Below are 25803 nucleotides of genomic sequence, written 5' to 3'. Positions count from 1 at the left end.
AGCAAAGGGCAGTGGTTAACACAGTAACCATCTGAATATAGTGATGAATAAAAGTGATCCTCTTTCTCCCTAAGGAGAAAATTCCCTAAAACAACTTGGTCAAGTTGAATATATAAATTTTATTAGGTCCAAATATATATTTAAAATCACATATATAACAACACATTGATTTTAAAATATCACTGTTTACTTTTACATTTTATATATTTTTATAGTTTATAAAGCAATTTTATTCAAACTCTCAATGCATCTTCAACAACAGAACTTTTTGTTTCTAAGAGTTTGACTACTTTAGATCCCTCACGTGAGTGGAATCCTGAAGTATATGTCTTTTTCGTGTTGAGCATATTTCACACAGTGCATGATTATCAGCTTACAATAGTTTTTAATTACTTTTACTGACTGTAAACTTGGAGGGTTCTTTTCTCTTCTTCTTCTCCCCAAAGCCCCCAGTCCACAGCTGTATATTCTAGTTGTAGGTCCTTCTGGTTGTGCTATGTGGGACGCCACCTCAGCATGGCCTGACGAGTGGTGCCAGGTCCATGCCCAGGATCCAAACTGGTGAACCTCCGGCTGCCAAAGCAGAGTGCATGGACTTAACCACTCGGCCACAGGACGGGCCCCTAAATGTGGAGTTTTTGAGACAAGAATCAGACCTACTAGAAACTCCTCCCTCAAGCAGCTCTGTAGTGCTTGGCAAGCCTGTGTTTCCACATTTGTGGCAATTCTGGTACCAGGTCTTGCAAGTAGAGTCTAAGGACTGTGTTAAACCATGTTAAGTATTAGGGGCAGAAGAGAAAGTGTAAGAAACATAATTACAACCAGAACATTGCTCTGGCCTACAGGAAACAGTAGAGCAGGTTCTTGAACCAGTATGTGTCAGGCTTTGTCCTAGGCACCAAGGATGCAACTACGGACAAGACAGATGAACTTTCTGCCTTCAAGGAGCTTATATGACAGAGGCAAGGGAGAAACACATAAATACTAGGTAACTTCAGATTGTGTTGAATACTCCTGAAGAAATACAGAGGGCTGGACCGTCGAATCAGAGATCCTACCCAGTACAGCCTTCAAGGATGCAGACTCACAAGGCACAGGTGAAACATGGGGCAGCTCAGATCATCTCTGACAGCCTTCCTTGCTACATTAGGACTCACTCTGGCCCAGATATAACACATAAAGTCTCTAAGTGCTGTGGGAACTTGGAGGAAGAGCATCACAGAGTAGGGGCAAGAGCAGGAAGAAGGACTTTGAATATAGGCCTGTTTGACATGGTGTAAAACAGCAAGGAAGCCAAGATGCGCAAGGATGATGGTGGGAAGTGACAGGCCCGATGACCTAGGCCCTTGTAAGCTGCAGTAAGTTACAGCACTGTGCTCTGGGTTCCTTTATAAGTGAGTGGTGACCCTGAGAAGGAGGGTTTTGGGCAGAGGAGTGGCATGCCCTGACTTAACACTGTTAAAGGATCCCTCTCCTGCAGCATGAGTAGTCTGTAGGGGCCAAGAGGGCAACAAGGAGAGTTCAGAGGCCACTGTGGAAGTTCAGGGAGAAATGACAATGGCTTGGGTGAAGGTGATGCATGTTGAAGTGGTGAGAAGGGGTCGATTTATAATTTGAAGGCAGAATTTGCTGGTGTATCATTTTTTGCATCTTTTTAAAGTCCAATTTTACAATCTCTGTTTTTTAACTTGTGAGTTTAGTCCAGTTGCATTTATTATGATTATTAGTATCCTTATCTTGTGTTTTCTATATACCCTGATTTTTCTGTGCTTCTTTTTTATAGTTTTTTTTCTGCCTTGTTTGGACTGACTGAATGCTCTTTAATTCTTTTATCCTCTGTATCAATTTGGAAGTTATACATTCAATTTCTATTCTTTTTGTTTGTATATCCTTAATATTTAAACATGCTTTCTTAATACAATCCAAAGTTTATATTACCTCATACATGCTATAGTTGTCCAGTATTCTAGTTCTAACGTGTAGTAATGCTCTCTTTAAAAAGATTAACAATACCTCCTTTAGATTTATATCACTTTTCTCTGGATTATTGCTGCTATTTTCTGTTGAGCAACTAATTAATCCAATATCAAGTGGAATGCTGGGTTAAGACGGCAAATTGCATATATGCATCTAACTTCACTGTCTCTCAAACCTCACTAAAAGTGTGGTAAAGGAATATTTCTTTAAATAATCATAAATCTACTTAGGCAGAATAGGAAAGAATACAACAGCAATAAAATTTTGGAGGCTTGATGGCAGATGGGAGAATGACAATGATCTAGCAGACCCAGAAAACTGAACCCAAGCCAGCAGTGGGTAAAGAATTCTCAAAAAGCATCAGCTCCTTCTAGAACTTGGGATGAAAGGAGTAGGGAGTAAAATAAGGAGCACTAGTGTAAAATCTGTTTGAAAACTAGAGCCCTAAATCCCCTCTCAGTTTTTCCTACTGGGTGACTGCCCCTGTCCATCCCAGCAGGAGTCTAGAGATTCATATTCTAGAAAGCATAAAACAGAAGGTGTCTAAACTGACAGCCAGATGCTTTGTCTCCCAGGCAGATGGAAAGACTCTTTCCTCAGGAATCGAACCTGTGCAAGAGGAAAATTCCCATCAATTCTGATGTTGGTGATTCCCAGATTATCAAAGCTGAAGTTTAAAGCTGACAAGCTCCACATATGTGTTTATTGTGAGCTGACAAAGTTTCTTCAACATCCAAGGAAAGCTACTAACAAAAAGAAAGAGACCAAAATAAACACAAATGATCAACTTGGAGAAAAGAGATTATGTAAAGAGAAGAAAACTTCAAATAAACTACCACTAATATCTTCAGAGGTATGAAACAAGAACAGGATGCTACTTAGAAAGAAACATTCAGAGAACAAAAACAAGCTACTGGAAATTAAAAACACAACAGAAATGAAGATGACGATAAATACATTAGAAGAGAAAGTTCAAGAAATCTGCCAGAGAGCAGAACAAAAAGATGGAGATGGAAAATAGAATAGTGAAAAATAAGCGAACTAGACTAGTCCAGAGGCACACAAATGAGTAAGAGGAGTTCCAGAAGAGAGAACAAAGGAAAAAGGTGGATAGTTAGAGATCATCAACAAAATAACTGCAAGAAAATTTCCTGGAACCAAAGGATCTAAGCTGCCAGTTTGAAAGGCCCACCAGTTACCTAACACATTTGATGAAAATGTATCCACACCAAGGTAAATCATTGTGAGAATTCAAACACTGGCGACAAAATAATATTGCTCAGGCTTCCAGAAAGGGGGATAAAAATTTACATACAAATGACTGGAAATCAGCATGGGATTGCATTCTCTCAATAGCATTGCCAGAAGCATGAAGACAAGGAGAAATGCTTTCAAAATTCTTAATGAAGACCCTGAGTGGAGAATTCTATACCTAGCTAAACAAACACTAGCACAGCCATTTTCAAACATACAAAGTCTCAAAAATTTTACCTTCAAGGCACTCTTTCAAGAAGCTACTGAAGAACGTGCCAAAATGCTAGAGGAACTAGAAAGAGGAAAACTTGGGATAGAAAAAAAAGCTAACTGAGAAGAGGAAAGACTGAGATTCCCAGGAGTGTCATAGAGATCCCAGAAAGACTGCTGTGCACAGACAGAGAGGCCACTGTTCCACATCAAAGTTGTCTGACCAAAGAGATAGATGTGTTGAGGACTACATTAGCACAACTTCCCCTGTGTCACTTTTTCACCCAAGGACAGAATTCCAGGAGAAGCCTGGCCCAGCTCTGATCCATCACTGACGTATCTTGCTGGTAAAGTTTCTGCTCACTCTTCCACGACCTGCTGCTCGGACCCAATGAGGACCTTCATTTCATCCCTAAGTTGTTTTCTGCTTTGATCTAATCCTGAAAGCCAGAGTTAGGCCATGGTGAGCTTAGAGGTAGAAAACACAGAGCTGCCAACTCTCTTTGATCATATTCTTTTGGACATTCAACACCTGGTGCATAGCATATTATAGCTCTTCCAGATAACACAATGGCAGCCGTGAAATTGCACCTCTTAGATCTCCAACTGCAGAACCATAATTAAATGATGTCCCTAGCCATCATGTTTGGGCTAAGGCCACACTTCTCATGGGCTGATCCCAGCCAATAACTGAGTGTGGCGGGGATACTAAAATAGGTCCCCTTCCTGCAAGAAGGGGGCTCCTCTGCCGGGCAAACGTGAACTGACAACTCCCCATCACCTCGTTTTCAGGAACTGCTGCAGTCCAAGGCTGTTCCTCCCCAACCTTCCCTCCCCACCCTGCTCCTTCACAGGCTCAGACCTGCACTGCATCCTGATGCTCTCCCAGCCTCCCCGGGCTCTGATTTTCCTCTCACAATAAATCTCTCGAACATCTAATGCTTAGTGCTTGCTTCTCAGAGTACCCAGAGCATCACAGGCAGTGCCAGGAGTGGCCTGAGAAAACAGGTGGTAAGATGGATTTCTGAGACAGGTTCATTCACTACAAAGTAGGCATAAAGGATGCTGTCCCAAGTGGTATTTGGGACACACAGTTTCTGGTAGTCCATTGCTAAAGATTCAACCAGATGTGACCTGGGAGAATCTCAGTGAACAGGAATGCCTAAGTCGAAGATCAAAACAACAACAAATAAATACATAAACATAGAGATTAGAGTGGTGGTTACCAGAGGGGAAGTGGCGGGGGGGGGGGTGGGGCGGGGAGAGTGAAAGGAGTAAAAGGCACATGTGTGTGGTGATGGATGGCAATTAGTTTACGGGTAGTGAACATGAGGTAATCTACATAGAAATTGAAATATAATGATGCACACCTGAAATTTGTATAATGTTATAAGCCAATGTTACTTCAATAAAAAAAATAAAATAAAAGAGGAATGCCCTTGCAGGTACCATGATTCAAGCATCTGAAAGACATGGGGGAACAAGGCCCACAAAGCAGCAGAGTTGGCTGTAAGTTACGCTGATGCCCTGCAGAAGAATCATGAGAAATGAGGGCCACTGTCAAGCAGGTAAAGACTAGCTGTGAAAGCCAGAGGGCCTCTTTGTAGCTCATGAATAAGCCCTTATCAACTGCGAGGAAAGAGCAGACTCCAGTAGGCATCATCGAAAACAGGGATGGTAAACCTCCAGAAAGGGGAGATGGTAAACAGTTCAGGCTTTGCAAGGCATATAAGGTCTTCATCACATAGTCTTCTTTATTTTTATAAGCCTTTAAAAATGTAAAAGCCATTCTTAGCTCACAGGCTGTATAAAACAGGCTGTGGGAAGGATTTGGCCTGTGGGCCGTAGTTTGACACCCTTCACACAGAAGATATGAAAGTTAGAATTGCACAGCCAAGTCAGGGTGCTGGTTGCAAAGACTGGCACACCGAAACATAGGATGGAGACCCTTGGGTGGAGGCCCCTGAGGGTGTTGTCTGGGTGACGCCCTGGACACTCTGGGCTTTCACCCACCCTTACCTCATAGGAGGTGACACTTCTGTGCTGCAGAAGACTCTCCCTGACAAGGGAACAGGGCCCCCTCAGGAACTGCCCCCATCTCCTCTCCTAGCAGGGAGACTGAACACTTGGGTTAAATCCTAGAAAACCTGGCTGGGGAAGTGCTGGGGCGGATAAAGGAGGAAAGAGACTGCACACTGAAATAGCAGGAGGAATTAGCTAGCAGGAACTAGAAGGAGCAGGGGGAGTGCCCCTGAGACTGGTTGAGAGCGCTTGACCCAGAGCTAGAATGTAAGACTGAGTGAGCAAGAATTCATTGACTTTGGGCAGTTTCTCAGGACACAGGACCTGACACCCTGATAAGGATGACAGAAGATGGGGCAAACTCGCTGCTAGGGTGGTTCTTAGACCCCTGTGATAAGCGATTGTCAGCACTTAGTGAAGGAGAAAAGCCAAGCTGATAAAAGGGGGCTGGCTGGAATGGACATATTATGAGTCAGAAAACTCACAGAGGATGATGTTCCATGGGAGGGCTCAGAGGATGCTCCACTCACCAAGGACATCAGGAATGTGCTGGTGAGAAAGGCTGGCATCACTGAGAGTTCTGAAATGGGTCTCCTCTGCGGGCCACAGCAGACTAGAACAGGCAGTCACAGACCTGGCTTGTTAACATGATTTGCCAGCCTCCCACCCCATGCCCCCAAGTAACAGAAGCCAGGCAGAGTTGTCAACCAGACAAGCTAAGAGCTCACATATAATGACCAGTAAGGTTGAAGAGGGAGCCAAAGGAAACTCTGGAGATGGTTAATAGAGCGTGGTACGCTTACAGGCAAAACAGCCAGGTAACTAAGGAGGATTCTGTTCAACATCTACAACCAAAACAGGGCAAGAATGGAGGAGCAGAAGGCTGAGGATGGCTACCCCAAAAGAGTTGTGATCCCTTCTTAGTTCCTAAACCTGAGTCAATTTTCCATCTGGAACCCACTGACTGAAGAAGCATAAAGTTGTTCATGACAATCCTTGTCTATGTTTTCTCACGGTGTTACTGAGGCATAATTCACATGCAATAAAGTTTACTCATTTCAAAGTGTTGGTTTGAATTAATTTTATAGTCAGGTAACCACCACCACAACCAAGATATAGAAGATTTCCTCCAATATAAAAAGTTGACTCCTGCTCCTCTGCCTTTGATCCCAGCCTCTAATGTCTGGCCCCAGGCAGCCACTAATCTGCTTTCATACGTGAAGTCCTACAGTAGAGTCTTTCGTGTTTGACTTCACTTAACATATTCTTGCTGAGATTCATCCATGTTGTGTGTGTATCACTAGTTTGTTCCTTTTTGTTGCTGAGTAGAGAGGTAGTCCATAGTATTTATTTACTCATCTATTCCCCAGTTGATGGACATTTGGGTTCTTTTCAGTTTTTTGGCTATTATGATTAGGGCTATTATCATGAACATTTCTTTATAATCAACTGTCCCCTGAGAGCTGCGTTATGGCATCCCAAGGCGTTTGCCATGTTGTACGTTCATGAACATTCAGGGAAAAATATTTTCTAATTCCCCTTGTGATTTCTTCTTTGATTCATGAATCGTTTGGAAGTATGTTGCTTAATTCCAAATATTTGAGGATTTCCTAGTTATCTTATTCTCAACTGATCTCTAATTTAATTCCGTTTTTTAAAATTGGAGAATATATCCTGTATGATTTCAGTTTTTGAAAATGTATTGAGATTTGGTTGGTGGCCTAGCACTCTACCTTACTGAACATTCCTTATGCACTGGGAGAGAACGAGTATTCTGCAGTTCTGGGTATGATGTTCAATAAATATTAATTAGGGCAGAGTGGGTGATGGTGGTGCTGGGTCTTTTGCAGTTTTGCTGATACTTTATGTAATCGTTCTATCAATTACTTAGAGAGGGTTATTATAATCTCCATCTCTTATTGTGGAACTGTCTGTTTCTCCTTCTAATCTCTCCATTTTTGCTTCAAGTTTATTGAAGTTGTGTTATTAGGTACATAAACATTCAGGATTTTTATACTTTCCTGATGAGCTGACCCCCTTTTTAAAAAAATCACTGTGTAATGTAATAGTCTTACCAATACAGGGCCTATTTTCCAAACATCTTTGAGTTCTCCTTTGTAACTACTTCAAATTCTCCATAATTCCACTTAGGTTTGAACTTCAAAGCATGTAGATATTAAAGGAAGGATCATCTGGTGACCTGTATGTCAGTACAATTTTCATTACCCTTTCCCACAGTTGCTGGGTTTTGTGATATTCCAAACAGGCAGAGATTGTTGGGGGAAAGTTGCTAATTATAGAACATTAACTGGAGAGATGAATGCCGAGTGATTTTTTAAATAATCTATTTCAGGAGAAACATCAGATTTCAAACTGATCTTCAGGAAGCAAAGGGCTGAAAGTTAGTATGTATCTACACTAAAATTCAAGTCAATGACAACTAGAGAACTGCACACAGGCTTCCACTTTTTATAGAAGAATTTTAAAGCATAGTCGCATCATGTGATTTTAAAGCAAATGAAAGAAATGGTTTCATTTCTGAAACTATTACAGAGCCTTTAGCAACATGATATTCGCCCCAGATGTGGACTATTACGGAGCTTGGAGTCTCTAAATGTATTGGATATACACAAATATCTGTGTGCTTTTTCCCCTTAATTATTTGGGAAACTTCAAAAAGGGTAGTCACACCCAAAGCTTTTTAAGCATCTTGCTAGAATTTATTTTGAATAAATTGTGCTGTGCAAGTACAGAAAAACATTTACAAAGCTTAGACAGCTCAGTGATCCCTGTTGGTCTGTAACGATTCTAAGTATCTGTAGTTTTCAAAGGTTGATCAATGTACCTAAGAAAAGGGTGAAGACAAAAGAAAATGTTGGGGCCTGAGTATCTACTGTGGCTAACTCCCAAACCCGTGCATCATGGCTTCTTCTCTTCCGTGTAACGCTCAACAAGCATGCACTGTGCTGGGGGCCAGGAACAAGGAACAGACCCGATCCCGCCTCCCGGCCGTCCTCCCTCATCCTCCTTGTTGATCCCCGGCCTCCACCGAGACCCACAGCCCCACAGAAGCAATTCTGAGAAGATCCTCCTCGTTCGTGGTTGCCCAGGCGGCTTTTTCCCCTTCAGGCCTCTGCTTGGTTGAACTGAAAGCTGCACTTGAAATGATATCACATAATTTTCTGGAAAACCAAATAGGGCATGAAGCTCTCCAGTCTTGGGCAGCTCAGCCCTGCTTTATAGGATTAATTCTCTCCAGGGACTCATCGACACTATTACAAATAATGATGTTTTTAAATTCTTAGACTGTTTGATCAATGTTAAGTTAGTTCTTATTATTTTATTATGTTTACTACTTGCTCTAAAATTTAGTTTTATATCTCCAAATAAATATAAATTCCTTACCATCTCTACCTCTGCTTTCCTCCCCTTTGAACTGACATTACCTACGATATTCCTTTCTCCTGTCCATATTGTTTCCGCAGAGAGTCAGTCCCCTGTGCCTACTGGCCTTTCCTCACTTAGTTTTAAAAAGCGTAATATCTAAAGCAGGGTCCTCACTCGACCCTTCGCATTACTTGGTCATGGCCATTTCTTCAAGATCTGGTATCAGCTCTTTCAAGTCCTGTTGGTTGGCTAATTCGCATAGTTGTCCTGATGTTTTCACTGAGCACATAGTTTAGGGCATTTTTAGTGTCAGGTAAGGATTTTTTTCTTAATTCCAAGGAGCTGGAGTCACACACAGTCTGCTGACTGAAGCTCTCTCAGCCCCACTTACCTCTGCAATCAGATCATGCAGCTCTCCTTCGCTAGGGCAACATCCTAATGACCTGATGATTGTTCCGATCTCCCTGGGAAAAAGGAGTCAATAGTTTCAGAATGTAAACTCTGAAAAGGCAAGGGCTATGTTCCTCAAAGTACTGCAGAGCAGACACAGCACAGCAAACAAAGCCACTCAGTACATGCTGCCTCGTGAGGATAAAAGCTACTTTCCGGGGAAAGGCAAAGGCAGACAAGTGAACCAAAGAGAGAAGAAAGAAGTGTTTTCACTGAGTGGCAAAGGCAAGCCCTGCTTGGGTAAAATCAAAAAGTTCTAGAAAAGGAGAAGAAAGGAGGGGGGAGTAAGAAAAAGAAATGCCAGCTACTTACTAGCTGATCTTGAGTGTTAGTTAACTTTTGTGTGTGTGTGAGGAAGATTTGTCCTGAGCTAACATCTGTGCCAATCCTCCTCTACTTTGTATGTGGGATGCCTCCGCAGCATGGCTGATGAGTGGAATAAGCCCTCACCCAGGATCTGAAGCCATGAACCTGCGCCGCTGAAGTAGAACACACAGAACTTTAACCAGCCACGGGGCTGGCCCCATAGTTAACTCTTTTGAGCCTCAGTTTCCACATCTGTAAGATGGGGATGGTTTGTGGTGAAGTTCACATCACAGCAGAGATTTAAAAGCATGGCCTCTGGTGTCAGCCACTAGGGTTCAAATCAGCTCTGCAACTTGCTGGATGCTCAGGCTCGTCTCTGGGTGCACAAGCCCACCAGGCAGGCAAAACCTAGCGTCCCCTAAAATACTCAGAAGTGGGCTGGGAAGACTCTAAGGATCAAACAATATAAGCTATCATAGCCTAAAGCACAGCTCTTGGCAGAGTAGCCACTTAATAAATATCCTATCCTCCCCCTCCCCCATAATAATGTAACTTAATTCAACAAATAACCTATGAAAAGGATAAATTATATTCAGGACTCTCTGATGCTAAAACAGGGGATTTGTAATAGATTATTAAATATTTCCACTTGAAATTATTAAAATTAAAGTTGTAATATTTGAATGTTAATTTAATTTCACAAATATTCACTTAACTAGAATATTTAATTTCTCTACCATTCTGGATAATAGTAGTAGTATTATATTTACTCCCTATTTTACTGAGAAAAAAAATTTTTTTTCTTCTTCTCCACAAAGCCCCCCAGTACATAGTTGTGTATTCTAGCTGCAGGTCCTTCTAGTTATGCTATGTGGGACGCCACCTCAGCGTGGCCCAATGAGCTGTGCCAGGTCTGTGCCCAGGATCCGAACCAGCCAAACCCTGGGCCATTGAAGCACAGCGCATGAATTCAACCACTCGGCCACGGGGCCGGCCCCTGAGAAAACATTTTAAACAAGAACTTTTAAGTTCTTTATATAAGAAGGTTGTAGGATGAATATCAAATGAGAGAAAAACCTAAAATCAGTAACTGTGGAAGATTCTTAATTTTCACTTATTGATTTTCCTTCATAATAAATGAGAGCCAACTACACATGCCATGTCTTCACGTCAGTCATATTTCGTATCTCCTTGAGCACCTGAGTCTCAAGGCTCCTGCATTGTTTTCCATGCCCATATCCCTCATCTAGGCAGGATCTGAACTTTATGGTGTTACTAGAAACTAAAAACATTTTATAAGATTATACTTTCTCTGAAGACGTCCCTAAAGATGTCCCATGAGACTGGTTAACACCAATGAGGTAAATATGCTGTCGTGACATCAGAGTGGCTATTGTATATGTTAGAATAAATAGTAAACGAGGCAGGGACACAAAATATGACTTGAAAAGTATTCACAGATTCATCCCCTCCATAACCTTCCAGGCCTTCTGTTATGGGGGTCAGAGAACCACTTAAACTCCAGAATCAGAGGGCAAAAACAAAGGCTGCATTAACTTCCATACGGAAGGGAGGGCAGGAAAGGAGGACAGGGAGGCCTGGAGGCCCTTACAGGCTGGAATTTCAGGGAGGCACCCTGGGGAAAAGAGAAGCTCGAGGCCCGTGCTGTGCAATATGGTAGCCGCTACTGCCACCTGGCTGTGGAGCATGTGAAATGGCACTGATCTGAATTGAAATGGCTGTAACGGTAAAATACACATGGATTTCAAAAACTTAGTATGAAAAAAGTGAAATATCTCATTAATAATATTTAAATTGATCACATGTTGAAATCATAATATTTTAGACATATTGGGTTAAATAAAACATATTGTTAAAATTAATTTTACCTGTTTCTCTTTTACTTTCTTTTAAGGTGGCTACCAGAAAATATAAAATTATGTACATAATGCTCCTTTTGGACAGTGCTTTTCTAGGGAATAGCCATCATGAGTCAAGACTTTGAGAAGAGAGGTGCATAAAGAAAAAATTAGAACTACATTGCGTTGTGTCAGCAACATAATCAATCCCCCTTCTGACTCTCCGCAAAACTTTAAACTATTTAAATGAAGTCCTTTGTCACTGACCCAGGAGTCTCATGTCTTCTGCCAACACCCATGAAACAGTCACAGGCTAACTTACTAACTTGTAAGTTGGGTAACGTCAAACTGCAGACTGGACACGTGTAAGGGTGTGAAGCACAGGAGAAAGCTCTGGATAGAGACACAGGTCTGGGAGCAGAAGACATGGGAGCAGAAGAGCTCCTCCAAGAAGTGTACTGGTTGGAAGAGACAAGGATCCAGGAAGAACTCTGAGGAGTAGCCGCAGTGAAGCAATGGTCTAAGGAAGAGGAACCTGCATTAGACACAGAGAAGAGGAGCTGGAGGGTAAGTGAAAATCCAGGAGAGGGTGGTGTCGTGGAAGCCAAGGAAAAGGGTTGGAAAACAGCGGGAGTCACCCTTGGTGTCAGATGCTGCTGAGAGCTCAAGTCACTCAGTTCTGAGAAATGTCCACTGGATTTGGTAAAGAAGGAAATCAGTTATGATGTTTGACAAGGGGAGTTTCAGTTGAAGGTGGTGGAGAAATTCAACTGCATGGGTGGAAGAGGACGATCTTTGAAGTGAAGGAAAGGAAGGGCTGTCCGGAAGGGGTCATGCTGTCACGAAGATTTGAAAAATGTAAGACCAGAAAGATGTGAGCATGCTTTGATGCTAATGGAATGAGCCAGTGCAAAGAAGGCTGATGAGGGCATGGTTAACCGAGCGCGGGGTTTCCTGAGGAGGTGGGAAGGGCTGGGCCAGGTGCTTTGTGCTCAGCGGCCACACAGCCATCCCATCTGAGGTCCCGCAGCTGGAAGCTGCTGCTTGTGAGAGGTTCAGGTTCTTCCTTGCAGTCTCAGGAAATTTTACCCAATGCCTCTCTCCACGTCCCTCTGAAAAACCCTCACTGTGCTCTTCTCCTCTGAGTGAATGGAGCTAGACTGTCTCCCTTTGCCTGAGTGGACCACAGAAAACAAAGCCTGAGAGACATCTTCCAAGCTCAGGGAACCTTTCTCTCTAGTCCTGAAACACAAAGGCCTGACTGATATAAGAAAAAGGTAAAGATTCTTTGCTGATGAATCCACAGTGGCCTAAAGAATAATACAGTAACTCAAGCAATCACCCTGTGCACCTTGAAACTAGCCTGCTAACTCACCCATCCCCTCCCATTGACGCCATTCTTCCCCTGTGCTCTGGATGCTGTGGTTGGGGCCCTGTGGTGAGCCTGGCACTGAGGGAGGGGATGCTGCCCCTGCTTTCAGGCCCAGACGTCTCATCAGCACCGTGGTTTCCTCGTGCCTGTTTTTCCTAAAGGCTGCAGTAGACTTGGGGACCCAGCATAAAACAACAGAGGAAGAGAGGGAGCCACTTTTCAGTGGTCTCGGCAAAGAGGGAAACGGAACTTGACTGGATTTAGGAAAATAAAGAAATGTGACACATCTTTTACCTCAAGTCTTATCGTGCAATTCCTATCTGTGACCCTAGCTTGTGGTTTGGGAATGGGTGATGAAGAAGTTCCCACATGAAGACTTCTCTTTCCTCTGTGTAGTACGAGGCAAGGCCCTGTGCTGAGAGTGAATGGGAAGGAAGACAAAGACCACCTTAACTGCTTCTGGGCTCTACCTACCAGTCACTACCACCACAACTGGCCTCTCCAGGCACCCATATTTCAAGACAGGAAGCCCTATCTGCTCTCACGTTCTAAAACCCGCACTTTACCTAATGTACTGGATACTTTCTGTGTGCCCCAGAATCCCTCTCCTTTCTTCTCTACTCTGCTCCATCTCCCCCAGGGACTGACCTCTGCTGCTGCCCAGTCCCCTTCCCTCGGGCTTCCTGTTGCAGTTAGTCAACACGCGGCAGAGCACTGCAGTTTTCTATTGCTGCTTAACAAGCTGCCCCAAACTAGGGGCTTAAACAACAATGATTTCGTATTTTTCACAATTCTGTGGGCTGGATGGATGGTCCCTCTGCTGGTTTCACCTGGACTCACTCACGCAGCTGTGTTTAGCAGTTAATGAATTGACACATGGTTGCTCAATATTCTGCAGTCAACACTCGAAATTGCCATTGTCATCATCCTGGGTTCTGCGCCCCTTAACCTCTCATCCTGCCTGCTCTATTAGTCCTTAAGCCTGAATATCTCTAATTTTCACTTTCTTTGTTCCTGCAAAGCACTGCGGGAAGAAAACAGCAAAAAAACCACGGCCCAATACAAATTCACACCATCCAGCATCAAGTGTCCTGGACGTTGCAGAACGAATCCTTTCATTCATCTCCTTTGATTCCCTAGCAAACTTCCCAAAACAGTTATTCTGAATCATCTCTTGCCTCAAGCTCCAAAGCACTGACCCCCTTAATCTCAGCAGAAGACCCCAAAGACCTGATTACCTACTTCACTGAGCAGATGAAACCGCTTAGGTTGCACACCATCACTAACCCTCATACTGCCTGCTTAGTCAGCTGAGGCTGCTGTAACAACGTACCACAGGCTTAAACCACAGACCTGGACTTCTCACGGTTCTGAAGGCTTAACGCCTGAGCTCAAGGCACCAGGAGATTTGGTGTCTCGTGAGAGCCCTTCCTGCTTACAGATGACCACCTTCTTGCTATATCCCTCATGGTGGAAGGGGAGAGAGACTGGTCTCCCTCTTCTTTTAGGGACCCTAATCCCATCATGGGGGCTCTACCCTTACCACCTCATCTAAACCTAATCACCTCCCAAAGGCCCCACCTCCAAATGCCATCACATTGAGGGTTGAGGCTTCAATATGTATTTGGGGGCTCAACATTCACTCCAGAGCCCCACCCTTGCAGTCACTCCCTGTATACCACTTTAGAAGAACATACATGCCTCCTTCCTTAACCTCTCAGCCTTGGAGGAGTAAAAAGTGCGCTTCCCTAAGAAAGCTTTTCCTCGTTCCGGTCTTGGCTCTTGTTCTCCACCGACTTGCCTCTCCCTCTCAGCATCTTCATTCTTTCCTTTATTAGTTGCTTCTTCTTTTGCCTTAAAATATTCAGATATCTTCCTTATCTTGAAAAAGTTTCTGACAGCTGCCTTACCACCTCCAACCATTCTATCTCTCAGCTGCCTTTTGTTATCACAAGACTTCTTCTAAATTACTTATCTGGTTAACTGCCAACCCATTTCCCACTCACCCCCTCCATCCCTCTGCAAAATCCTGCCATGACTAGCTCTCTACTAACCCATGGATCAGTCCATGCTGCCTTCTTGCCCCCTCCTCCCTCCTGGTCTCCATCTCCCTCTCTTCCTCGCCCCCTCCTCCCTCCTGGTCTCCATGTCCCTCTCTTCCTCGCCCCCTCCTCCCTCCTGGTCTCCATCTCCCTCTCTTCCTCGCCCCCTCCTCCCTCCTGGTCTCCGTCTCCCTCTCTTCCTCCCATAACCCGGGTAACTGCCCCCTGCCCTAACCCCTCATTGCAAGATGATCTCTACTGTTAAAAATATTACAGAAAGGCTAAGAGAACAAGAAGATCTTAGATTTGGACAAAAAGAAGACCACTGGGCATCTTAATTACGGCACTTGCAGGGCAGGGGGAAGAGAAACCCCCCAAAGAGTGCCGGTGGTAAGAAAGTTTGGAGCACAAGTACAGAATGCACAATTGAGGAATATGCCTACCACAGAGAAGGCACATCAGACCTAATGGCTCACAATTAGACGGCACTCACTGTGTGCCAGGCACCTTATAGAACAGCACGTGTATCAACTCATTCAAGTTGCACGACAGCCCTGGGAGGTGGGTACTGCTATTACCTCCATTTTACAGATGAGGAAACTAAATCCCAAGATGTTAATTAACTTGCCTAGGGTCACATATGGCCAAGACGTTCAAGCAATGACTCCCTCCGGACCAGGGAAATCTCAGGAGCTGTGGAGGTCTGACAAGAGGGATAAGGAGAAAAAGGGCATGAGGACAGGAACAGAGCCTGTCACAAGATGAGAAAAGTAGACCAGTCAGCTTTCAGGCTTAGGAATGGACATCTCCTCTAAGCCTTCTAGAAAGAATAGTGCTCGCATCCCTTACGCCACGATCACGATCTGTAGGGATGTGAGAAGAAATATCTCCAGGCTGTCAGGCTAGCACCGACAGAACGCAGGCATGCAGAGTTTTCTTTTGTGTGCCAGGCTCTACTTTAAAGTGCTTTAATTATCCTTATCCACTGACTGCTCACAACAGCTCTGCGAGGTAGGTACCATGATTTTACAGATGAGGAAAACTGAACCACAGACAGGTTAGGTAATTTCCCAAGATCCTAGTAAATAGTGGAAACAGATTCCAACACACATAGGCCAGAGTCCATACTCTTAACCACTGCACATGGCTTCCTCTCATAAATCTCAATTGACTATTTAGTTAGACTTAAAGGAGAACTTCCTGACTATCACAAGGTGCTTCTAAAGAAAGCTATGGATATCCTGCCCCACGGGAACCCTGAAGATAGATCCTGGGGTCATAAGCTGATGACCCAAGGGGCAAAAGTGGCCCTCAGATAAAGTTTTGTTCAGCACGGTGTTGGTTTATCTGTTTAGATGGGGCATACATACACGTCATGAAACTGTTGTGGGGCAGTGGAATTGGCCATCCCAAGATATGTCTCTTTGGCATGAGGATTATTTTGGGCTGGTTACTTTTAAAAAAACTGCAGGCAGGAAAGACACTCTGAAAAGCAGAGTTTACTTACCCTTTGTTAAGAAACATTTACATTGTAAAGGAAATCTCCATCTGTAAAGGTGTCTCCCTCTCTGTACCAGGAAGAAGGAAGATGACCTTATCTCTAGAAACTCTTAATCAATGCAGAAGGCAAGGACTTAAATCTGCATAATAATCTTTTGTTTACTGTACTTGTCTGGTAATCTCCCGTAACTGACTCCCCCTCACCCCCAACATCTTCCTTTGTGTTTAGCCGAAGACGATGTTTAAGGTGGTGGCTTCGGCCATTTTGGCGAGTTGCTCAGTTTGCCTGAGCCTCTCCCATGTGTACATGTTATAAAGCTTTGTTTAATTTTCTCCTGTTATTCTGTCTCATGTGAATTTAATTCATTCTCCGGCCAGAAGGACCCAGAGTGGGTAGAGGAAATGTCTTCCTCCCCTACCCTGTCCTATACTCCTGATTCACACATTTATGTTACAGGCCTGGCCCATGGGGGTGTCTGTGTATCACTCCGGAAAACATCAATTTTGTACTGTTGAGGAATTTACTCTCAAGAGTCAGAGGAATGAGCCAAATGACTTTTTTTCCTCCAAACATTGGCACCTGAACTAACAACTGTTGCCAATCTCCTTTTCTTTTTTTCTTTCTTCTTTTTCTCCCCAAAGCCCCCCAGGACATAGTTGTGTATTCTAGTTGTAGGTCCCTCTAGTTGTGCTATGAGGGACGCCACCTCAACATGGCCTGATGAGTGGTGCCATGTCCCAGCCCAGGATCCGAACCAGTGAAACACTGGGCCACCGAAACGGAGTGTGCGAACTTAACCACTCGGCCCCGGGGCCGGCCCCCAAATGACTTCTTAAAGTTCTCTCCAAGTGCTCTGATTCTCAGAGGATTTTTAAAAACACATACATATAAAACTGGTTTATGTCAGAGCACGTTCTCGTTCTCAGAAGAAACACACTGGAGTATTTCAGAGAAAAGTTCGCAATGTCTACAATGTACTCTCAAATACTCCAGCAAAATGAAAATAATAATAAAATGCATAAATGTGTATATATATGGGAAAACCTGGAGAGAGCAGCGTGTGAGCAAAAGCAAATGTGGCCAGACATGAATAACTGGCGGCTCCCAGGGAAACACACAAGTCCAGCATGCTGCTCACTGCTTGTCTATAAGTTTGAAGTTTTTTAAATCAAAAGCTTTTATTAAAAAAATAGGCATGTTTCATTCTCAGCAATCAAAACCAAAGTAATAAGAAATGATAACAGAAATCCTGCCTCATATAAACTATTTATAAAACAATTTGCTCTTGGGGCTGGCCTGGTGGCGTAGTGGTTAAGTTCGCAGGCTCCGCTTCAGCAGCCTAGGGTTGGCGGGTTCAGACCCTGGGCGCAGACCTATACACCACTCATCAAGCCATGCTGTGGTGGCATTCCACATACAAAACAGAGGAAGACTGGCACAGATGTTGGCTCAGGGGCCAATCTTCCTCAACAACAACAAACGAAAAGCAATTTTCTCTTTTGTGTTATCCTATTTTTTGTCATTTTGCCTTGAAAAGTTGATTTTTAAGATGTCTTAACCCTCCGTTTCACAATAAAATATATTAGTTACAACTATTTTTCCCTCAGTACTTTAGCATTTAAAATTGAAAGCTTGGCAACCAGGAGAGATCTAAAATATTCTGTTTCATGAAGTACAAGCTGAGATGAGGCTGGATATCAGTCTGCCATTCCTCGGGGTGAAAGAAAAGTGCATGGGAAAGAAGCAGCCCCTTTCATCCTCACCAGACCTGAGGGGGGCAGCACCATGGACGGTTCCCGGCTGGGGGGGGTCAGAGCTGGTTTTCAGGACTGACTCTTAGTGAGCACTGAGCTCCAGCTCCAAAGATGAGCGGCAGGTCCCGTGGAGCGCTCAGATGGACCTCTGCCACGAAGGCGTCTCCCCAGGCAGGCGCCTGCCCGCAGCCATCGGTAGACGGCATCGCCCATCAAGGGCCACAGAGAGAGAAACTGAGAAGAAAAGAACTGGAGGGAAAATGAGGGAGGGGAAGGGAGGTGATGTTTAAATACAATTAGTCTCTTCTTCCCAAATCTTAACGGAATGAGATGAGTTTACTTCATCAGGCCTCCCAACTTCCTAAAGAGGGGGAGGGGAGGAGATGGGAGGGAAATTACAGCAGAAGCAAGGTGACCCAGAGCCTCTCTAGTTCTCCCAGGTGCTGAAATACAAGGCCGGAGGCACAGAAGACCAAACGACCCGACCCCTGAGCTCCTCACATTACAATCCTGGCACCCGGGACGTGGGAACGCAGCAGGAGGGGTCAGGGGCCTGAAGGACTCCCGCGGCTGCTGGCCAGAGCCGGGCCGTGGCGACCTGGCGGAAGCCGTGCAGCCGACACTCCCACCTCCCACCACAGGAGCAGGGCGGCTCCCAAAGGCGAGCTGAGAGAAAGGAGACAGGTGAGAAGACAGAGCCAGCAAAGACAGGCCACTACTGTGAGCAAGGGAGTGCCCTAGAAAGGAAGAGGACTGGAAAGGAAAATCGCTGAAAGAGGTGGAAATATAGTTTTAGGAGGAGACAAGGCATAGACATTCCAAAGTTTAATGATGAAAATAAAACAAAGAAGTTCGGAAATAGAAATAACAGGATATTAGATAAGAACTAGAAAATTAAACAAAAATATGAAATAAATTGATACAATTATATGTAATATTAAGGCTGATTAACCTATTTTACTTCTACTAGATGGGATTTTTGAATCAAGTGAAATGATTAAAAATTATTTTAAAGTCACTTTTAAAACCATTTTAATATTAAAGTTGTTAAAGTATTTAAAATTATTAAAGTAACATTTTAAAACAACTATTTAAAAATTTACTGAAGTCAATGTAGTAAAATAAAATTAAAATAGTTTTTAAATTGTAACACTTTCGTCTAAGGTCTTTTTGCCAGGTTCTGGGAAGAGAGCAGAGAGAAAAGGCTGAATAAACTCATCTGCACACCACGGGTGTGGGTCATCAACCAGCTCCTCAAAAGGAAGCAGCCCTGCTGAATAGCATCTGTGTTTTCATTGTATAAGCACACCACCGTGGCCAATTTCAAGCTACCAATCTGAAGTCACTCAAGGAGGGGCTGGAGAGAGAAGCCAGCAGCCTCCCATTGGTGGCATCTCCACCACACACACACACCAGACCCGAGCATCTCCAGAGCACCGACGAGAGCAAAATGCAGCACAGTGAGTAGGAAGTGGTACACGAGTACTTATTGATGTGGATTAAGGCTGCCCCAGCTAGAGAAGCCAAGGTGACCTGGCCTACATGCCAAACTATATGATCTGGTGGATTTTTATGGTATGAATTAGGACCGCCCCAGGGAGAGAAGCCCAGGGCATCCTCACCTACATGCCGATCTATATGGCCAGATTCGTATCTAAAGTTATATGACCACACAATAACCAGACCCCATCTGCACTGAAATCATTTAATGACTTTTTACATCATCTTTTCTTTTTCCAGTAAAAATAAGTCACGTACCCATGCCTTATAAATTTAGCCCTAACCCTCAACTCAGGGCAGCAGCAGGAGCTCTGACTGCTGGGTCCTGTCTGCCCATGGGTCCTGTCCCCATGCAGCAGCGGCAGCAGCTCTTCACTGCCCATGGGTCCTGTCCCCATGCTATTCTGTACTATTCTCTAAATAAAAGAGCACCACTGCCAGACCTTGAAAGTCCAAGAAATCTTTCTTTCGACTCCTCGGCTCACCGACCCCGCATCACTTATTAACTTTGCTATGTTTTTTTTCCCTGCTTTTTCTCCCCAAATCCCCCCGGTACATAGTTGTATATTTTAGTTGTAGGTCCTTCTAGTTGTGGCATGTGGGACGCCGCCCCAGCGTGGCCTGACAAGCGGTGCCATGTCCGCGCCCAGGATCCGCACCAGGGAAACCCTGGGCCACAGAAGCAGAGCGGGCAAACTTAACCACTGGGCCATGGGCCAGCCCCTATGTTTTCATTGTTAATAAAAACATTTGTTTTGAATTTTATACAGAACGCCCTGAAAAAGTATAGACGGCTTCCTGAGTTTCCGTGTCCCCCTTGTGCAGCGGCCGTGCTGACCTCGTCCCAGGCTAACGTCCGTACTCTTCCAATTTTAGCGTAAGTGCTGCCGAAGTGAGCACCTTTGTTTTTAATGTGATTTACTTGTATGTTCATATAATTTCTTTTTTAGATAAATTAGTTTTTAACAGTGGCTTGCAGAATTCCTGGAAACTAACCCCCAGCTCTTGGGAGCCTGTACAGCCGGCAGGATGTGGGCCCAGCGCACCACCGATGCTCTGCGCTCGCAGCCCTCCAGCGGCGCGCGCCCTGCCGGCTCTGCACAGGGCCACCTCCCGAGCTAGCGGGCTGAGGACCAACTCGCCCGGTGTTCCACCACGTATACAAAACAAAAATCGAATGTATGACTTGTAAAAAAGTCTCTTTTCCTTTTGAAAAAGGTTTTCTCCCTTTTAAGTGGATTTTATGGGATTTTCTAACTACCCTTGATTTTGCTAGGATTTCAGAGAAAATGAAAATCAACTGTTTCATATAGTCTTTGAAATCTGCAGAGACATTTCACTTCCTTTGTCAGGGCAACTGTTGTCTTATATAAGACCTGCAAACTAACTGCAAAGCTTTATGGTTAAATACTAAGACTCTGCCTCTGTACCTGCACCATATGGAGAGAGCAGTAAAGGGGGGCGCAAAGTGAGTCCCAGTAAGGTTACCCCACAGCGGCGCCGTCATTCGGTTTGCACGCGGCATCTGCACCTCCTCGAACCTTTGGCCAGGCAGCCGGCTGGTGGAGGCGGGGGGAAGGTCCGGTGCCCGCGGGTGCAGTACCGGGCTCCTGACACAAGGCGGAGCCAGTGCCCTCGAGCTGGCCGCGCGTCCTCCCACCTAGGGCAGTGTAAGGTGCAGCGGCGGCGGGAAGCCGTGATCCAGGGCGTTGGCGCAGGCTAAGGGAGGGCAGCGCAAAGGTTTTACCTCCTCTGTGGCACAGCGGATGTTCCCTAAGCGTAGGAGAATATTAAAAGTAATTCAAAAATTTCTAAGAAGGCACAAAAGCAGGATTTAACACGATTTTCATTTATTTAATAAATATTTATCAAACACTACTATGTGCCCTGTACCATTTACAGCACAGCAGACAACAAAATGAAGGCCTTGTCCTTGTGGAAGGCGTTTTTCACAGATTAACCTTATTGTGGCAAAACCATGAAATGAAACCGAAATAATGCCTCAACCTCCTTATTCAGCAGAATTATTCTGTTCAGAAAAAGGCCTGTCTTCCCACAGGTCCCTCTCGAGTGAGGATCATTTTTCCACCACTAAAATCTGCTTTCCAGAGAGCTTCCGGTCCTGACTTGTTACAGTGTTATTTCCCATACAGTCCCGTGTGCCAGAGGCGGCAGCTCCCGAAGGGAGAACTCCGGATCAGCTGTGTGTCACAGAAAAAGCCTTACACCCTCTCGGACACTCCTGGGGGGTAGCACATCGTTTAATGCCGTCTTTGCCTCCCCGCCCCAACTTCAGTGACGATGAGCGGTGCGCTGAGGTTGCCCCGCCAGCATCACTGTCCTAGCAGTAGGGGGCTGCTTGGGCTGCCGTGACAAAGTACCACAGACTGCGCGCCTGAACATCAGAAATGTATTTTCTCACAGTTCTGGAGGCTGGAAGCCAGGATGAGGTGCTGGCAGGGTGGGTTCTTCTGAGGTCTCTCTCCTTGGCTTTGCAGACGGCTGTGTTCTCACTGTGTCCTCACGTTGTCTTTCCTCTGTGTGCACATCCCTGGTGTCTGTGTCCAAATTTCTTCTTCTTACATGGACACCAGTCAGATTGCGTTAGCGCCCACCCTGATGCACTCATTGTAACTTAAGCACCTCTTTAAAGCCTTTATCTCCAAATAAGGTTATATTCTGAGGTAGTGGCATCAGGGACATGACTTTGGGGGGACACCATTCAGCCCATAACAATAACAATCACAATAATTATACCCTCTTGTGGCCCGACTCTCTGCTGCCTGGACCACTGCAGTACGCTCAGGGAGTCTTCTCCTGTTCTCACCAACCTCCTCAATCCATTCTGCTCCAGCATCCAGAACAATCTTTCAAAATGGAAATCCTATCACGTGATTCCCCTGCTTCAGGCCCTCCAGCGGCTTCCCACTGCGCTGATAACCTAAACTCCTCTTCAGGGCCCACACGCGCTCCGTGCTTTGGCCCTGCAGCCTTCTGGGCTGGACCTCACAGGGCTGACTACAGCACAGGGACCTGTCCTCCTGCTATTCCCCAGCACACGGCCTTCCTGTGTGCTCTCCCCCAGCTCTTCACAGGCCCACCTCCTTCTCATCTGAAAGATCTTAACTCAAAAGCCACCTCCAGAGAAAACGTCCCTGACCAGAACACCTAATGTCTCCTCCCACCCAACCACCCTCACTCTCTAATACGTCATCCTATTTTATCTTCCTTATAGCACATTTTATTACATCACCCTGTTTTGTTTACTTTGCAGCACTTATTACTCTCTGAAATTATCTTTATTTATCTGTTTCCTTGTATATTGTCCGCCCCTTCCCTCTAAAATATAAGCTCCACGAGGACAGAGGCCTTTCACTGCTCTATTCCAACACCTGGAAGGAGCTCACGCTTAGCAGGACTTAGTAAGTCTCTGTTGAGTAATAAATGAATTTGCAGACCACTTTATAGCTTGAAAAGTGCCTTTTGATTAAACAATACTTTCATATACATTCATTCATTTAATTCTCACATCAATCTGTATTAGAATCCCCATTTTAAAAAGAAGGAAACGAGAACTTGGAGAAGCTATTTGACTCACCCTCTAGGGACATAACCCGTATGGAGCAAAAGTGGAAGCTGGTCCTGAGCATCTGTCTCTCGGCCTCTTTGCAAGAACTTCTTCTAGAACAATCATGGTGGTGAGTGGGACTTGAGGTGGAAAGTAGAGGCAGAGAAGACGACTCAGATACAAACCAGAACCACCCTGCCTTCTGTAGACTTCGCTGAGATGTTTTGGTTATAACAATGGATTAATCAATGTTTACTAAATTAATTGACTAAAACATTTTTCATTGTTGTGAAAGTTCTAAATAATTCCAAATTCAACATTGCCAAATGGCTGCTCAGTGCCTAAACAGAACAAACAAACACAAAGCTCCCTGTCCTGGGCTTTCTTTTTAAGAATAACACCAAAACACCATTTGGTAAACACTACAGCAGTCATTGTTATGAGCAAGAGCAACCAATGGATGCTAAAATCAGTGGGCAAAGTTTGAGGAGATAGAGCATATTTCCATGGTCTTGAAGTATCTTTCCAAAGATATTTACTAATTACAAGGGGAAAAGTAATAACATAGTGGGGAAAGCTGGCAGACACTCTCTGAACCAAGTGATCAGGGAACATCATCAGTAATAAGACATTTCGACAACAAGTGCCCCCGACACGATGCTCTGAGAAGAACACGAAATCACGTCTATGGCATTCTAGACAAATGCATCACCACAACCAATGCGTGAGAAAATGTCTGACAAACTCAAACGGAGGACATTCCACAAAGTCACTGAGCAGGACTTTTCAAAAGCATCACACTCAGGAAAGAAAGACTGAGGAACTGTCTCAGATTGGAGGACTTTATAAAGAGACCAGACAATTAAAGGCAAGAAGGGATTCTGCACTGGACCTCGGAAGAGAGAAGGGAGATCCAGGCACAGCTGGTGAAAGTGCAGTAAGATCCTTAGTTTAGTTCATGGTTTCAAACCAGTGTTAATTTCCCAGTTTTGATAGCTGTGCTATGATTATATAAGCACGACCATGAGGGGAAGCTCGCTGAGGGACACACATGAACACTGTACTATTTTTTGCATTTCTATAACTCTAAAATTAATTTCAAAATAAAATGTTTTTAAAAACACTGAAAAGATTAAATGTTAAAATAATGGCATAATAAATTCCTTTTTTCTCCATGGTCAAAGAATGAAGATTTCTGGTTAATCAGATATTTTTAAGGAGTTACATCTTTTATATATTAGGGATATTAGCTATTTGCAATATAAGATTTTCTCAAGTTATTTATCTCTTGAACTTTTAAGGTTTTTTTTAACTTGAATTTTTTTTTTTAATGTGGCTCAATGTGTCTGCCTTTTTACTTCTGGATTTTGTTTTGAGTCATTTGCCCCACTCCAAGTTCATAAAGAAATTCACCCATAGATTTTTTAATACTTAGGAAATTTTATGTTTTAGACTTAAATTTTTGTTGCAAAAAGACTTTATCTTAGTATACAACTTGAAGTACAGAACTAATTTCATAATTTTTTAAATGACTATCCAGTTAAGTCTCTCTCTTCCCTACTTATTGGAGATGTCACCCATATCATTTATTAACTCTCATATGTATTGGGACTATTTCTGGATTTTCTGTTCTATTTCATTGGTCTGTTATGCCACACTCTTTTAATTGTAAAGGATTTATAATTTGTTTTAATATCAAATAAAGCTTATCTGACCTCCTTGCGCTTCTTTATCAGAGATTTCTTGGCTATTCTTCCTTATTTTTTCATATGAACATTAAATTCACTTGTCTAGCTCTAGAAAGGATCTGTTGGTATTTTAACTGGGATTGTGTTAAGTTTATAAATTAATTTAGGATTACTTGACATCTTTATGATTTCAAGCCTTCCTATCCAAAAGCATGGTATGTGTTTCCATTTGTTCAAGTCTATTTTTTTATTGTTATTTTTTTTATTGAGTTATTGATAGGTAACAATCTTGTGAAATTTCAATTGTACATTAATGTTTGTCAGTCATGTTGTAGGTGCACCACTTCACCCTTTGTGCCCACCCCCCACCCCACCTTTCCCCTGGTATCCACTAAACTGTTCTTGGTCCATAGTTTTAAATTCCTCATATGAGTGGAGTCATACACAGATTATCTTTCTCTCGCTGGCTTATTTCACTTAACATAATTCTCTCAAGGTCCATCCATGTTATTGCAAATGGAATGATTTTGTTCTGTTTTGCAGCTGAGTAGTATTCCATTGTATATATGTACCACATCTTCTTTATCCATTCGTCTGTTGATGGGCACTTAGGTTGCTTCCACGTCTTGGCTACTGTAAACAGTGCTGCAATAAACATTGGGGTGCACAGGACTTTTGGGATTGCTGACTTCAGGCTCTTTGGATAAATACCCAGTAGTGGGATGGCTGGATCGTATGGTAGTTCTATTTTTAGTTTTTTGAGGAATCTCCATACTGTTTTCCATAGTGGCTGCACCAGTTTGCATTCCCACCAGCAGTGTATGAGGGTTCCTTTTTCTCCGCAACCTCTCCAACATTTGTTGCTATTTGTTTTAGATATTTTTGTCATTCTAACGGGTGTAAGGTGATATCT

The 25803-nt window shown here is 43.8% G+C and overlaps 1 protein-coding gene and 1 pseudogene across 3 annotated transcripts in view; both read right to left on the bottom strand.

The window, feature by feature from the left end:
• Positions 1-25803, bottom strand: part of EFCAB2 (EF-hand calcium binding domain 2) — a 118566-nt gene that overhangs the window by 18283 nt on the left and 74480 nt on the right. For 2 of the 3 annotated variants that reach the window (XM_044777493.2, XM_044777495.2), the window contains exon 3: positions 9242-9314. The exons of the other annotated variant lie outside the window; for it this stretch is intronic. In XM_044777493.2, coding sequence (XP_044633428.1) covers positions 9242-9314 — 73 coding nt within the window. The remainder of the gene's footprint in view (positions 1-9241; positions 9315-25803) is intronic. 3 annotated transcript variants of the gene reach the window in all.
• Positions 20415-20534, bottom strand: LOC123289093 (U6 spliceosomal RNA; annotated as a pseudogene).

The sequence above is a fragment of the Equus asinus genome, chromosome 9, assembly GCF_041296235.1.
Source record: "Equus asinus isolate D_3611 breed Donkey chromosome 9, EquAss-T2T_v2, whole genome shotgun sequence".
NCBI lineage: Eukaryota > Metazoa > Chordata > Mammalia > Perissodactyla > Equidae > Equus > Equus asinus.
This window is presented reverse-complemented; position numbering and strand designations above follow the sequence as displayed.